At 39.9% G+C, this 16950-nt stretch overlaps 1 protein-coding gene and 1 long non-coding RNA gene across 2 annotated transcripts in view; both read left to right on the plus strand.

Annotated features, from left to right (window-relative positions):
* The window catches only part of LOC134670038 (uncharacterized), a 139044-nt gene that overhangs the window by 107742 nt on the left and 14352 nt on the right, over positions 1-16950 (plus strand). The gene's annotated exons all lie outside the window — the stretch shown is intronic.
* Positions 1-16950, plus strand: part of LOC134670030 (palmitoyltransferase ZDHHC8) — a 54932-nt gene that overhangs the window by 23630 nt on the left and 14352 nt on the right. Inside the window, exons 6-8 of the mRNA XM_063527699.1 lie at positions 8252-8420; positions 13848-14038; positions 14374-14526. Of these exons, the coding sequence (XP_063383769.1) occupies positions 8252-8420; positions 13848-14038; positions 14374-14526 (513 nt within the window). The remainder of the gene's footprint in view (positions 1-8251; positions 8421-13847; positions 14039-14373; positions 14527-16950) is intronic.

Here is a 16950-nt window from a genome sequence, read left to right on the forward strand (position 1 = left end):
GCCGTTCGGGGGCAGCTACAAATCGAACGACTATATAACTGCTGTAGTAGCCCTCCTAGCCATCCCGATATTCGGGCTGACGGGGTTCCACATGGTGCAGGTGTCGCGAGGCCGCACCACCAACGAGCAGGTGACGGGCCAGTTCACCGGCAGCTACAACCCCTTCTCCAAGGGCTGCTGGTAGAACTGCTGCTATACGCAGTTCGGCCCGCAATATCCTAGTTAAGACACCTTATGCACGTGCGGTTTTTACAAAGGATTTGCCGTTCGGGGGCAGCTACAAATCGAACGACTATATAACTGCTGTTATAGCCCTCCTAGCCATCCCGATATTCGGGCTGACGGGGTTCCACATGGTGCTGGTGTCGCGGGGCCGCACCACCAACGAGCAGGTCACGGGCAAGTTCACCGGCGGCTACAACCCCTTCTCCAAGGGCTGCTGGTACAACTGCTGCTATACGCAGTTCGGCCCGCAATATCCTAGGTAAGACACCTTATGCACGTGCGGTTTTAACTAGGGATATAACTATACCTCCGCCGCACTCCTACCTACAATTATTTCACTTAACTTAATCCAGTATTATAACTATATCACTAAACTAAAGACGTATTACCTATAGTTATATTCCTAGTAAGATAGTAATGAATTGCATTCGTATAGCTATGTTACGACATATCCCTAGGGTTACAACTATATAACGGCTTTATCTATCGTACTGTGACATATATAAAATAAGATCAACGACGTCTGTGATGGGATGTACCTATGTCGTCGTAGCGCTTGCAAATTCCGCTACTCATCTTTAAAATTTTGAGAAATTAGCGTAGAATGGGTTTAATTTTTCATTTGGATTGTCAAAAATCGAGCAATGTCGAAATTTATAAGCGTAGGGACGATATTAGTAGATTACGCGATTCCACTCGATTCTAAACTTTCGGAAGTCGGCTCGTTGTTAGACATCGGTTACACGCTAATTCTGGCGTCAGTTCAGTCCATCAGTCTGGTCAGACTGACGGGAGAATTATCGTGTAACACGCGGACTGATGGTCTGGACTGATGAAAATTTAAATTTTAAGATAATATTCGTCAGTCCATTTTGAAGTGAACTGATAGGAGACTGATCGTTGTGTCATTCTCGCGTCAGTTACCGGCCATGCAACAATGGATTTAGCGTGTAACCGATTACTATTGTCGTAATTTGATCAGTCTGTTGTCAGTCTGGACTGATCGTCTAACCGTGTCCATTTTCCATCATTCTGGCATCAGTCAAAACTCGAATACACTGATGGACTGAACTGACGCCAGAATTAGCGTGTAACTGATGTCTTACAAGACTGCACTAGACTTCGTTACTCTGACACATGAGGGTCTTGAGGTCGACTTAAACAAAAGAATTGAAAGGTCTATTAATAAAGAACAGACAAACAAAAAGTATAACCACGTCACTTCAAACAATAACTCCGCTCCCGTCTATCTATAGTTTTAAATGGAGACTCAGATTCCATTTTGTATTATTTCCCGCCTCTGCAACGCTGAAAATTTAAACTCATTAAATGACCCTTTCCATAAAGGTCACAACAATTTTCTCGCAAAGAAAACAAAATGGTTGGCTATTTTTAATTAACACAATTAGACGCCAACCCGAGATTTCCTTGGCAATTAGGTTAATTAATCCTTGGCGGGGAGGTTGACGTTTTATCTCTTTTGTGACGGATAATGCTTATTGTCTAGTTTTACGGATCGCTGGATAATAAGTTGAGATGGGTCATGGCTTAGAAACAGTCACTGGCAAATTCTGAAACAGTCAACAGTAATAGTTATTTGTTTTACAAGGGGGGCAAAGTTGTTGTTTAACCGCTCGTGTTAATATTGATACCCGAGCAAGCGAAAGATTCCAAAATTGAACCACGAGCGTAGCGAGTGGTTCGAGAAATGGAAGCTTGAGCGTTGCGAGGGTTTCAAAAGCACGAGGGTTAAACAAAATTTGCCCTCGAACACACAAAATTTTTCATCACACCAACCCGAAGCAAATATTGGAATCATTCGCTTGCTCGGGTATCAATATTAGCACGAGCGGTTAAACAATAACTTTGCCTTTGTAAAACAAATAACTATTGCTGTTCTATACTTGTGTATGTTATACTTTATCACGAATAAATGCGATAAAACTTATTCTGAATCCACCCGCCATTTAAATAGTAAAATAGTGCTATTTGGTGAAATAACTGCTCATGAACACCAGAATGGAACTCTTTTAAGGCAAGAGGCCAATTATAATCGGTGTGAAACTCACTATGGATGTAAATAATTTAAATGACATTTCAAACCGTTTTATGAAGTCGGTTTTTATTCTACTAAAGATTGTTTAATTTTTATTTTGGTCATACATCTCAGGCAGTAAGATAAAAACGATAAGGTCCACGTTTTATTTTTGATTTTATTTTTATTTTTTACATACGCATTAATAACTTGTTTCAGCCAATTTTTTGAACCCCAAACCAAGTTTATGGAAGCTTTTTGTCGCCAAAGAAAACGACTTATTGCTCTCCGTTACAATAAGAAGGAAGTAAAATTACCCTTAGTTGATGAAAAGTATGTTAATTTCATTTAGTCAGTCGGTACCATACGTATAAAGTTTCCATCTTTAGCGTTGAAGTAGGTACATATCTCTAAATGGTTGTTGAACTAATCATATTAGAAATTGCATTATACCCTCGCCGCACTATACTTCTCGCGCTGCCGCGGATGTTGGCCTTTCTGGCCATACCATGGTCTAATAAAACATGGTCTTCTCTTCCCAGAGTGACACAAGCCTACGTCACAATAACATGGCTTTTATATGTAGAGCTATCGCATATTTTCATATAGCACTGTCGCATGATGACGTAGGCTTGTGTCAGTCATGTGACCACGAAAAGACGGGAAGATAGTACCAGGCAGAGTATACACGGTGTAACATGAGTAAACCGAATAATTTTAACAGCGTATTCCTGATTATATTTAGAGACAAAAATGTCCTATAAACTTTTTTTATAAAACGCCTATTTTCAGAGATAATATTAATTTAAAAATAAACAAGTTTTTGTTGTTACATAATGTAAAAGGCCTTTTTGATGGTAATGTTGCTGCTATGGGACGTAGTCTAAATATCCTTATTGATAGATGTCAAAAAGTGACAAGTAACACTTTGCAAAAAGTAGGTTCTACGAAAAAAAATGTAAAAATCAATTTGAAGTGACAAGTTTACCAATAACATTTATTTTTTATGTACAAATACATTCAAAAAATTGAAAAAACAAAACAAATAAAAATTTTATTTTGGCGAAATTGACCTAAATTCATATTACATTATTTCCTTCTTTTGACCTCAGAAATGCGTGGTTAAAATTATTCGGTTTCCTCATGTTACACCGTGTATATATTATTATACCATGTGGCCATACCATAGAGTAATATATTATAAGTAAGGGAAGAGTGGTTCGCCTCGCTACTAAAGAGGAAAAGTATGCTTATAACTCTTAGTCGGTACTAAACAGTTAAAGTTCCCATTTTATCGTTATGTATCATTTTCTCAAATGTTTCTTGGTAATAGTATTTTGTTTTTTGTTTTCATGTATGATTGATGTAGGTAATAAATCAGTGACAGACACCATCACTACACTAGTATCTTACATGTACATAGTTGTTACGTATAATTACAGAAGCGCATATAAATTACTATGTAGCACAACAAGAGCAACACTAACTGTACAAAGGTGGACCTTATTATAAAAGGCATAAGGTCCACTTATGTACAGTTAACAGTGGGCGATATTAGTACCAACAGGCTTGTTGTGGCTACTTTAATATTAATGGAATCGATTTTCCACCCTACACATACTAATGACAAAGCCAGGTCACAGAATAAATAATAGTACTAGGTACAGAAGACTCACTCCGTAACAAAACGCGTCTGTTACGATCAGCACAGATATGGCCGCTAGGTGGCGACAGCGCCACGCGCGGCTTATGGCAAACCCCAAACTTGGGGCCGAACGGATGTACTTTTAGCTACCTGTAGCTAAGCGACGAAATCGCGGAGTGAGCCACGCCTGCTAATGCCATCTAGACAAAAATGAATATTAATTTATCGCCGGGTACTAACTAGTGATGTACCGACTATTGATTTGGCCGACTAGCCGACTAATCGGCGCTTGGATGGCCGATTAGTCGGCCGACTAGTCGGCTAGTCGGCCGGATCATTAGTTTCATCTAAGTTCGGTTGAGATACACTTAAAAAATAACCGTTTTACTCCTTTCGTCGCGCTATTCGTTCTATTATAACACTTCGTTATATTGTAACGCTGAAAAATAAAATAAATGAAAAAATCCTAAGGCTATATATTTCATGCAAATACCGGACAATCGGACAAGAAAGCGATCAAGCGGTCAATAATTCGAACAAAAGTTTTCGTAAGCACCCTAATTAGGAATTTGGGTAAAATAGGTGAAAAACTTATGCGTAAATATTTGCTGTTTATTTCTTTTTGCCCTATTTTGCTGTCACTTATAATGTGCCGACTAATCGGCCATTTTTGCCGACTAGTCGCCGACTAATCGCCGACTACAAATGAGGCCGGATAGTCGGCTTTCCCGACTAGTCGGTACATCCCTAGTACTAACCCATAGTACAGTCGCCATCGGATATATCGGAGCGGCTAAGGCGCTCACAAATATCTGAACACCTTGGCCGCTCCGATATATCTGGTGGCGACTGTGCAAGCTTTATTTCGTTGTGGTAGATCGATCTGTGTACGTCTTCGAATATTGTATTTTCCAAATCAGGCTTCTTCCATAAAAGAATACTAAACTGACTTGAAAAGAAGGGCATTTGTATAATATGTGACTTCTCTTCCCACTGGTTTTCAATTTGTCGAGACGATTCGGTTGAGTGAAGGCAAATGTCGGCAGGGTTTACAATTGAACTTCTATACCATTTGATTCCTATACAATGAGTGATACAATATATTCTCACATAAGCTATGTTTTGATATTACATCCTGACATAAAATGTGATTATTTCTTTAGTGAGATAAGTGATGTGTCACACATGTGTGGTCATAAAAACCTCAGGGCACGTTCATCTCTCATAATTCCCTTTATCTCTGAAACTACTGGGTCTAAAATTTTGAAAAATATACACAAAATTGTACTTTACCTATAGATGACAGGAAAACCTATTAGAAATGTGCAGTCAAGCGTGAGTCGGACTTATGTACGGAACCCTTGGGACGCGAGTCCGACTCGCACTTGACCCGTTTTTTCGAGGTCGGTAGCCAAAATGGCAAAAACCAAAAAAGATACCCTTATAGTTTCGTCATGTCCGTCTGTCTGTCCGTCACAATAATTTTGCTCGGAAACTATAAGATATACTTTAATGAAATTTGGAATGTAGGTGTATTTTGTGAATCGCTGCCACGCTATAAGTCCTTTACAAGAGATCGCACTACGGCAGTGTCGTAACTCCCAATCACCTGCAATAATATGTTAACACAACTGTAATTGTGGAGAATTTTTGAGAATAAACTTTATATCTGATACGATCTTATTTGTAGAGCCATAAGAGCGTGTCACATATTTTTGCGGCCTTCGTTATGTAACATTATTGCAGGTGACTGTACATTTCGATGTACACATTTTACACTGAGTTTTAATTGAGAGCGATTCACGATTCAATTTTTTTTAACAAACATTTTACATGACGGCGTTATGAGGTTTGTGATTTGCCTTCTTTGGTTTGTGGAATTTTATATTTTCAAGATACTATTGAACACGAGTGGAAATTTAGTATTTGCGTTATCCTATTTCTGAGCTATATTTGAAAAGAAATCCTTTCACTGTATCTCCAAAGAAGTAGCAAACGAAACAAAATAAGTGAAGTGCAAACTCCCTCGTGTGGAAAATTAGATTTTCTCACGGTAGGTTCTCGACTGTTCTGTCGTAAGTTCAGTAACATGTTTATGTCCCCCAATTATTATACTCGAGTACGTTCCCTGTGGCTTCGTTCGTATCGTAATTTAATTCTAGTCCAACCAACGAATACGTCTGGTATTACGATAATTCCGACCGTGAAATTGAGTTGAATATTTCTTTCTGATAATGTTTCGAGATCTTTATCGAATTTATATTTGCGTATGAGTGACAATAATTTATCGCGGAAAAAGTAAGTTTATTTTGAGAGTTTGTTGTGTTCTTATTATTATTTATTTATTTAAACTTTATTGCACAATAAATGAAGAGTACAAATGACGGACTTAATGCCAGAAGGCATTCTCTACCAGTCAACCATGGGTTCTTCGTGTTATTTTGTATTTTGCATGACACGATGTTGTTGGACAGTTGACAGATCTGAAAATTTGCGCTCGCCGTCGCAAAACTGTGTAAGTAAACATTCGTGACGTTTCTTCTTCTTCTTCTTCTTTATTAGGGGCTATATAAGGCTCCAAAGCCTATGTATCACTGCGACCATTCCTGATCTATTGTGATCGCCACCTACTACAACTCTCGATCCAACCCTGCAACTTCAAATAGCTGCAGGATCTTTTTGGTTTCGAGAGACTTTACCTCCTCCGGGCGTAATATGTGTCCGCCCAAGATTAGGTCACGAGTACGCATTAGGCAAGGGCACTCTGTGAGGATGTGCAAGGGCGTCTCCTCTGCCTCCATGCAGAGTCTGCACCGCCCTATGTCACGCTTCCCCATGGTGTGCAATGTGTGCATGTGCTTATTTAGGCCGCAATGCCCAGTAAGCACCCTTACCAAGTTGCGCAGTTGGTTCCTAGACAGCGCTAAGGCGTTCGAGGACGCCTTTTTGCTGAAGGCCTTGATAAGCGCTTTGGAATGGTTCAAACCTGTTGTTTCTCTCCAAAGTTGAATGGTTTTGTAGTGACAGTAGGTCTTTAGGTGACGTTTACTTTTGCCACATCGAGCGTAATCGTCCCTTTTGTGCTATTATCACATACGCAGCATAGATAATATCGTACAATATTACTAATATTAGGCATCAATAAAAGATCTCAACCAATAATAATTGTGAAACCTATAGAGTTTTAAAAGAAATAAAAAATATTACTATTCGGTACAGTTCACGGTGGTACTTATTTCCGCACAACGATTCGATTCAATTTCAGGAAACTAAATCACCGTTCGGCACCCACAAACGGGGAAAATGCAGAAAATACGGCTTAGAGGTTCTTACTGAGCGGTAATCCTTGTATATGTTCTTGTGAGAGAAAATTTATTACTTAGACTACTTGACAACCAAATGGGATTAACCCTTTATTTGGTTGCCTGTGCACTTTTAGCAGGCTAATGTATGGATGTTTGTAGTATTGTTATTTCATTTCATTACGTAATTTCTAAAGTAGAGTGGTAACTACTGAGTGTATTTTCGAGTTATTTCGCAGATATTTCGCAGATATTTTTTTTCCACCGGTGCCTAGCTATACTCTTCAAAGTCAATATTTAATTTAAAGAACGAATCCCAAAATTGTGAAAAAAGACCAGTTTGTCCCTTTTGGTTTTAAAGTTTGACGTGGTTCAGTAAATTTTTGTTTTTCACAATTTTGGAGTTATTCTTCCCGCAAAACTAAGTGGCGAGTCAGGTCATAATGCTACCTTCTTTACCCTTGTGCAGATTAACCAAGAGTGAAAGAGATGCCATTATGACCTGACTCGCCACTTAGTTTTGCCGCAAGTATAGTCGTTAGTCGTCAATACTTCCGTAGAAGTATGACGCAAGATCGGAAAATAACCCTTTATATTTACTCCCTTATTCATAAACGCGTTACAAACCTCAATTATCTAATAATCGTTTGTCCTTATCTGTCATTTTGACTTATGTATTTGTAAGAAAGGGATAAAATAATTGAACTAAAGCAGGCCCGTAAAGTTTTATGAATAAGGGGGTTAACCCCTCGTATCGTCGTCATCATTGAAAAAGTGATTTTAATAACAAAACTTCCGTGAGACACAGACATATTAAATATATTAAAAACGGGTCACTCACGTATTTTAAGTCGAAAAACGCTTGACATGTTTCACTCCGTACCGAGGAGTGTCATCAGGCCTTGTTATCAGGTCAGTGTCAAGTGACTTTGACATTTTAAACAATAGATTTAAAGTCACACGCACGGATCCGTGTCTAAGCATACGGGGGGTTAATGTTTTTGTTTTCTATACCTACACTAAACCCCCTCTGTATTCTTCCAGCCTAGTCCGCCCATCGAAATACGTGTACAAGGGCAAGAAGCGCCGCGAGCTCCGGCCGCCCTCCGACTCTGGCATATCGACGATCGCGACCGACCACCAGGTAAAGACGTACACGGCCGACAACGGGACGGCGCACCGCGTGGTCGGCGCGCACGCACACTATAACAAGGTGAGAGCCAGACGCTTGGTGCTGTTGCTAGGTTGTAAGCTAGAGTAACGGCTCATATACCGGGTGTGGCCTGTAATATGGGCAAAAAATTAAACTGTAGGCTGCACTCCTCATTCTGACCAACATTTCAGTTCAGTGACTTTTAAAAATAACTTGTGGTTTGATTTTTAATACACTTTAACCCTTTATAAGGCATAAGGGTGTCAGGAATTATGCAAAATTGAATCCTATCACTATGGAATAAAGTTCAAAACCAGGTGGGAAATATATTCCCTCTGCCTTATAAAGGCTTAAAGTTTATTCTAAGACGCAATGTATTGCGAATTTTGTTATGTTTAAGCCGTGACAAGCAACGTCAATCACAATGATATGGCGTGGCGATGGCGTCCATTGAAGATAATATTTATTTTGTATGAAAAATAGGGAGTCTAAATACTTCATAATTTTTTAAAGTTATTGAACAAAAATGTCACCGTTTGAGGAGTACAATCTATGTTTTAATTATTTGCTCGTGTGGCCACACCCGGTAGAAGATGCGAGAACTCGCATGCGAGTTTCATACCATTGCGGGTTTTGATTGGTCGGTTGAATTGGACGTAATCAACAGTCCGCAATGTAACTAAAATGGCATGCGAGTTCGCGCGCCGTCTAAATCAGCCCTAAAACTTGGTCACATTCACTACGTACGCCTTACTGCCCGGCCACGACTTTGCGCGACCGGCGGCAGTGGCGGCAGACATAGGTGGGAACGAAAGGTTCGGTGCTATGGTTGCCGCCGGCAGTCGCGCAATGTCGTCTGGCCGAGCCGTTAGAGAGACTAGCGTCGTTTGAGCGTCGATGTTATAGGAAATATTGTGCGCCAAAGTTGCGTCGAGCAGCAGCCATAGAGTTGACTAGACGCCGACGCTCGAGACGCTAATTTGGGGTCTCTCCTGAGTCAAGAATGTGATCACCTGATCACATACGTGGTAGTGACTACGGAGTGTGACGCAGCAGTCTTCACTTACACTTCGCGCAGTCGGTGTGGCCAAGCCTAAAATCGGCTTAGTTACCGATTCGCCGTATTCTTGTTTCGTCGGATTCTCATATACTCGGATTGTGACGTCCTGTCGCATCCTTAAGTAAATCTGGCGAAACAAGAATCCGGCGAATCAGGAACTAAAGGAGCTCACTGATTAACAGTCCGCCGGACGGTATCGGCCTGTCAGTTAGAGAACAAAATTTTAACAGTTCCGAACAACTGACAGGCCGATACCGTCCGGCGGACTGTTAATCAGTGGGCCCCTTAACCTAAAACCGTACACGAAAGCGCGTTCCTTTTTCATAGAACACTAATAGTTTGACAAGTGACAAAAGCTAAAACCCACTGTTTTAGCTTCTGGGCTTACTCCCAGTAATTTTCCGGAACCGCCACGGATTTAACGGTGGTGTTCACGCCATATTGGAGCGCGCTTACGTGTATAAACTATTGATATGCCGGCAAAAAGTTCAGAACATGACGAAACTTGAATACTAGACTAAACGTGGAATACACTCAGAAATTTCTCAACATTGCCTATGGGATTATTTCACAATAAAAATCTATAGATTTTATAGAATTGTCTAAAAACATTAGCAAGATTTTAAATACTTTCTGCATGCATATCTCTAGTATTCATATATATGTCTTTATAAATGTGAATAGAATCCGATTACTTATTTATTGACAAAATTTCAAGTTCATCACGTATTTATGTCGTTCAATAAGCATTGATTAATTTATTACTTAAGTTATTTTAATGTTGTCTTGGATTTATTGATAAAAACAAGGAAAGAAATTAACAAACATAATAAAACTTAAAAAACCTAAAAAATTTGGCCTAGATCGCCGTCAATGGGCAAGGTGCCCAGAAGGCTGGCCGTATTTCCCCGCTGTATGGCTATACTAATACGCTATGTTGGCTTTTTTAAATTTATTTTTTTATTAATATATCTGTGGTTCCTACGGACGAACGGGATAAAACCAAAAGCGTTTGTCAATAATATGTAAAAGGAAATCAATAACTCGTTGTTAAAAATTGATTACGCAGCTTAATAGCAAAAAGCAAGAGGAATATGGATCATGTGACCCCAGGAATAAGGTCGAAGATTTAATAAAAACATGAATGTAATATAATGTACAAATATGTTGTGTATTAATGTTTAGCTTGCTTGGGGTTTGCACTGCTGTTGCGTGAAAACAGTAACATAGTTTTAACGACGAGTAATCTACTATAAGTACTACATATTTATCTCGTGAGGCCCTATGTACAGTCGCCATCAGATATAGCGGAGCGGTAAAGGTGCTCACAAATATCTAAACACGCCTCTATTGTCCAGGCGTTAGAGCGCGTGTTCACATATTGTGAACACCTTGGGCGCTCCGATATATTTGATGGCGACTGTACAAAAAATATACATATTACAAAATTTACTGACAATTTGATTGGATAATGGAAGGTCGCAGATTCAAAAACAAAACAATTGTTTTTCGGTCTCACGACACGATATAAAAAAGAGAGAATATGACGAACTTTTGAGTATTAGGTGCGGAAATATGAAGTTTTTTGGATCTTATTACTAGAGAATTATTTGTTCAAGAGTGAAATTGGTTTTCATGGGACATCTACATCTACAATATACTTGTCATCATAAGTAATACAAATACTACTCTAAATAAATAAAGTTTTACTCCTATCTTTAATCTATCCCTCATTTAAAATTAATTTTCTTATAACTTAATTTTTGTTAAGCATTGCATGGATTATAACTATTTCATCGGATAGCTATCCTTTACTATTACTAATTTACTATACTTACAATTAATACTCTATAAAACTTTCTAAATATACTTATGTAATTTTATTTTTGTTAAATATTGCATGGATTCTATTTCATTCAAATCATTACTAATACTAATTAAACTACATACAAAATCTCTAAAGGTTCATCTTAGTGTCATTTCATATTAGGCCATTAAGGTTCTCATCGTGATATTTGTCTAGCCCGCTCAATCGCTCATATGAGTCATATGCCATGATAGATAACATACCATATAAAATGAAAAGTAAGATGACTTCATCAAAAAAATCTTCATACGACAAATGTAAAAAGATTTTAAGTCCAATGTGTATACTGTAGATATTGCTTTCCTTATAAATAATGAAATTAAATACCTAAATAAATAGCTACAAAAAGAAAAAAAACGTGATTAATTCACGGTGAAGGCTTCAGATATATTGGTGTGAGCTGTGTGAGGCTCTGTGTAAATTATATTGTACATATTCAAAATTATATCTCAACACTATTGGAAAACAGAACAGTACATTTCGATGCTAGTGCGGAAGGTATGTCATTACTTCACGAGTACCGAGATATCTTGCCACGAGCCGCAGGCGAGTGGCAAGACTCGGGACGAGTGAAGAATGACATTTCCGCACGTGTACCGAACGACGTTTTTTAATACAGTTGCGAAAAAATAAGAAAAACATTGTTAATCGTACACTAAACAAAAGTGGTAACAGTGACAGCTCGGTTAGACGTCGTCTTTAAGTATATTATATCTATGGGCGTTTGGCAGCTATTCCGTTCCATTCAGTCAACTTATTAAGAACGGAATTTTCAATATTGAATATTAAAAAATAAACGTGTTATAATGATGAAGAGGTAAGTAATTAAATATGAAAATGTAATATTTTTCGTATTCTTACATTAACGGTAGGTTTTTATGCTGATTACGACGTTTAAAGGAAACTAATATTAACACTCATCAATAAGTAGTCGTGAATTGGAACAAGTATAAATTTAAAAAAATTGGAAAAGTAAAAAGCACTAGTTCGAGATAACCAACTTTCCGCACGCTAAACAGCTACGTAAAGTAGCACTTTTTGAGCAACTGTATTAAAAAATTCTGTACTCTATTCCATTAGGACCTTTAAGTAATGTAAATAAACAATACCATGTTGTAGTTACTCAGCCAATGATATAATTCCACAGATACAAAAAAACCGACCAAGTGCGAGTCGGACTCGCACTCTAAGGGTTCCGTACCATTATCTATAAAAACGGTAACCATCTAAGTACTGACCCCGCCCGACGTTGCTTAACTTCGGTCAAAAATCACGTTTGTTGTATGGGAGCCCCACTTAAATCTTTATTTTATTCTGTTTTTAGTATTTGTTGTTATAGCACCAACAGAAATACATCTTCTGTGAAAATTTCAACTGTCTAGCTATTACGGTTCGTGAGATACAGCCTGGTGATAGACGGACGGACAGCGGAGTCTTAGTAATAGGGTCCCGTTTTAACCTTTGGGTACGGAACCCCAAAAATTGTATCTCATTGGCTAAATGACTGAGTCACGTGGTTTGCTTTGTTTACATTCTTTTAATTTGCTAATGGAATAGACTAAATTAAAAAAAAAACATTGTGTGTTAAACTCAGGAACATTTCCATTCACTCACTTCATTGTACAAAGATCATCTACTTTTCCTTTTATACATCCTAGAGCTAACTAGACTGTTTAGTTATCATGCTTTTAGAGCAAACTATAACATACCTTCAATTCACCACATAAGGTCGATTATTGCACTTGCACCTTTACGTTTTTCGTGAATTGAAGACATGGGTATGTCTGGCTCTCTACTTTCTAACATTTCTTTAATGCTTCTGGGGATCAGGTGATTTGTTATATTTTACTGAATTTATATTTTAAGTTAAGTATGTTATATTTTGTAGAAGACTGATTAGGATTGTTTTAGTTTTGTTAAGTATCCGTAAGATAAGATTAGTTACGCAAAGTATAACGGGTTAGCAGTGATTGACTAGCACGTTACCTTTTCGCGGATTAGCAAAGTAATATTTTGGTTGAATTTTTTTTTAATAAGATTAGTTTACCATATCTGTTGGTTATTTAAAATTTAACTGTCTGTAGTTAACTGTGATAAAGTTTTAAAATTTTAGTATAGTGAATTAGGCCATACAGTTTTCATACAGTCATTTCAAACTAACACTACATGTTTTGAGCAAACATAAGTATTATTATACTTTACTATACTATACTATACTATACTATACTATACTATACTGTAGGATAAAATATATTACATGCATTTATTTCCATACCTACTAATTAACTTATTTTTTAATTTATTTTATTTAAAACTATTCTTTCATTGGCCTAAAAAAACTAAAATAAGAGACACAACTTAAAACATTGCAAGGCAGACCAAGATTTGGTAATGCAAAATAAAATACAAATTACCATACAAATCATTAATATCATTATCTCGTTTATCGTTACACAAAAGGCACCTCTTCCGTTATACTTAAAATACACTTCGATTTTTTATTTATAAACGGTTCGTGTTAGCCACGTAACACCGTCACTAACCATCCAAGCCCCACCAGCTATCCCCCGGCCGCGAGGAGCCCTCCTGCGAGATGGAAGGGCCGGGCGCCTCCCAGTCCGCCGACTGCGAGCCCACGCCGCCGCCGATGCAGCGCCGCGGCTCCGGCGCGAACCTGTTCCCGCCCGCCGACCATCACCTGCCGCCGCGACATCACTACCCGCGGCTCAGCCCGCTCTCTAGGAACACTAGGTGAGTGTGAGACGGACACGCCGACTGCGAGCCACGCCGCCGCCGATGCAGCGTCGTGGCTCCGCGCGCGAACTAAGGAACTAAGAGAAAACAAGGGCATGACACATCCAAAGATATGTCGTCGGCCAGGTTAGCATTGGAACGCTAGGGCGCCGACCACTTATTTGGCGGCGACGGCGTAAAGTATAGTAGTTTTGAAGGAGAGCAATGAGCGTCTCTATACTCTTTATGCAGGCTCCAGTTTCCAACTTTCCAGGCCGTTCCTCTTAATCATGTGTGAGGCCCGACTGTGTAATTTTATTGTGATAACAATAACATTCTAAATCACATTTCAGCCACGGCAACACAACCACTGGCTACCGCGTAGTGATGGAGCCTCTTCGATACGACGGCGGCGCGAACGGCGCCCGGCCGTCGCCCACCATGCAACAGCGCATCAAGTCGCTCGGAGTGGCAACGCCGCTCGCCGTGAGCAGTCCTGTGCGGAGGTATGTAGATAGTTGAGCTGGAGTTTAAAAGTCCGCGTGGTGATAGAGCCCCTCCACTATGATGGCGCCAGCCACCATGCAACAACGCTTCGCGTTGCTCGGAGTGGCAACGCCGCTCGCCGTCAGCAGTCCTGTGCGGAGGTATGTAGATAGTTGAGCTGGAGTTTAAAAGTCCGCGTGGTGATAGAGCCCCTCCACTTGATGGCGCCAGCCACCATGCAACAACGCTTCGCGTCGCTCGGAGTGGCAACGCCGCTCGCCGTCAGCAGTCCTGTGCGGAGGTATGTAGATAGTTGAGCTGGAGTTTAAAGATCCGCGTAGTGATGGAGCCCCTCCACTTGATGGCGCCAGCCACCATGCAACAACGCTTCGCGTCGCTCGGAGTGGCAACGCCGCTCGCCGTCAGCAGTCCTGTGCGGAGGTATGTAGATAGTTGAGCTGGAGTTTAAAGATCCGCGTAGTGATGGAGCCCCTCCACTACGATGTAGCCAGCCACCATGCAACAGCGCATCACGTCGCTCGGAGTGGCAACGCCGCTCTCCGTGAGCAGTCCTGTGCGGAGGTATGTAGATAGTTGAGCTAGAGTTTAAAAGTCCGCGTGGTGATAGAGCCCCTCCACTACGATGGAGCCAGCCACCATGCAACAGCGCTTCACGTCGCTCGGAGTGGCAACGCCGCTCGCCGTCAGCAGTCCTGTGCGGAGGTATGTAGATAGTTGAGCCAGAGTTTAAAAGTCCGCGTGGTGATAGAGCCCCTCCACTACGATGGCGCCAGCCACCATGCAACAGCGCATCAAGTCGCTCGGAGTGGCAACGCCGCTCGCCGACAGCAGTCTCATGCGGAGGTATATGCAAGATATTTGAGCTGGAATTTAAAGGTTTTGAATGCGATGCGATGATTAAAAGACTGACAGAAAAATTGCACTCTACGGTCTTCACGTCTTGGGAATAATTTGTGGCTCAATTTTGACAGCTGTAGAGCTTAAAGTTACTCGTTTAGAGTGTTATTCCACCTGTCCAATGTGTATTTTGTCTCACATTAGTGAGATGCAATGATATTGGACCAAGATGTTGGACAGATGGAATACCACCTTTAAAGAGGTGAGCTCTTTTTAAATTTACTAAGGCATTGGTCCCACCGCGAGCTAGTAAGCTATGAGCTATCGGCTATAAACACGAACAAAATATAAGCACTCCCGTGTAAATAAAAGAGACACGGCGATATTTATAGCTCACCGCTGGGCGAGTAACTATAAATATCGCCGTGTCTCTTTTATTTACACGGGAGTGCTTATCTTTTGTTCGTGTTTATAGCCGATAGCTCATAGCTTACTAGCTCGCGGTGGGAGTGCCTAAATATCTTAAACTGAATATGTGTAACACATATCGCTATAAAAGCTGAATTTATTCTGAAAAATTATATTAGATCATTTTTAATTTTTTCACTTTACAAAATAACGTTTTCGGTCTCTTTAGTTTAGATGGGAGTTTCTTTAGATTTCGGCTCAAATGTTATCAAGAAATTCTACATACTCATAATGTGCTTCCGTGACTATTATTGTGATCCAAATTATTCCCGGTGCGTTAAAATGCACTAAAATGATAATTACTAGAGATGCACCGGATATCCGGTTACTATCCGGTATCCGGCCTATCCGGCCATTATTATACTATCCGGCCGGATACCGGATAGTGACTTACTATCCGGCCGGATACCGGATAGTGACTTACTATCCGGCCGGATACCGGATAGTAACATTGCTTGATTTCGGAGTAAACAAATTGGATTTAAGAAACAGATACGGTCATAATCGTACTTGTTTATTATTTTAAAACAATTTAATAATTCCATTGACTTGCACGCGCACTCATTTCGAACCTAGAAATGAGTACGCACCAACGTTCACAAGGAAACAGGTCAAACCTGCAGAATGCGCACCTGAATAACCGAAATGTAGGTATAGTTCCGCTGGCCGAATATCCGGCGGCCGGATACCGGATATTCGGCTGACGGTCAAGCCGAATATCCGGTATCCGGTATCCGGCCAAACAACTATCCGTTGCATCTCTAATAATTACTTAACCTATTGAATAATTGATAAAATAGGTATTTATTATGAGTTCCCATTATATCATGGCCTTTTCCCATAAACGTTAACTATACGAAAGACAAGTCAATAAAATTGAAAATCCCCTGCAATTATAAAAGTTTCCCAGTATTTTCACTAGATGGCGTAATAAGTAGATACTAATAACGTACTAAGTCGCGCTAACGTCATGTACACCATGTTCAGTTATATGACAAACGCAGCTTTGTATGAGTTAGCGTTATTTACTTGTCTTTGGTACCAAGGACGAATAAAACAATACTGACAATGTCTACAATGTCGCATTCCTCCAATTCAGCGCCATCTATTGAAAAGAA

Source organism: Cydia fagiglandana, chromosome 13 (assembly GCF_963556715.1).
Source record: "Cydia fagiglandana chromosome 13, ilCydFagi1.1, whole genome shotgun sequence".
NCBI classification, from domain to species: domain Eukaryota; kingdom Metazoa; phylum Arthropoda; class Insecta; order Lepidoptera; family Tortricidae; genus Cydia; species Cydia fagiglandana.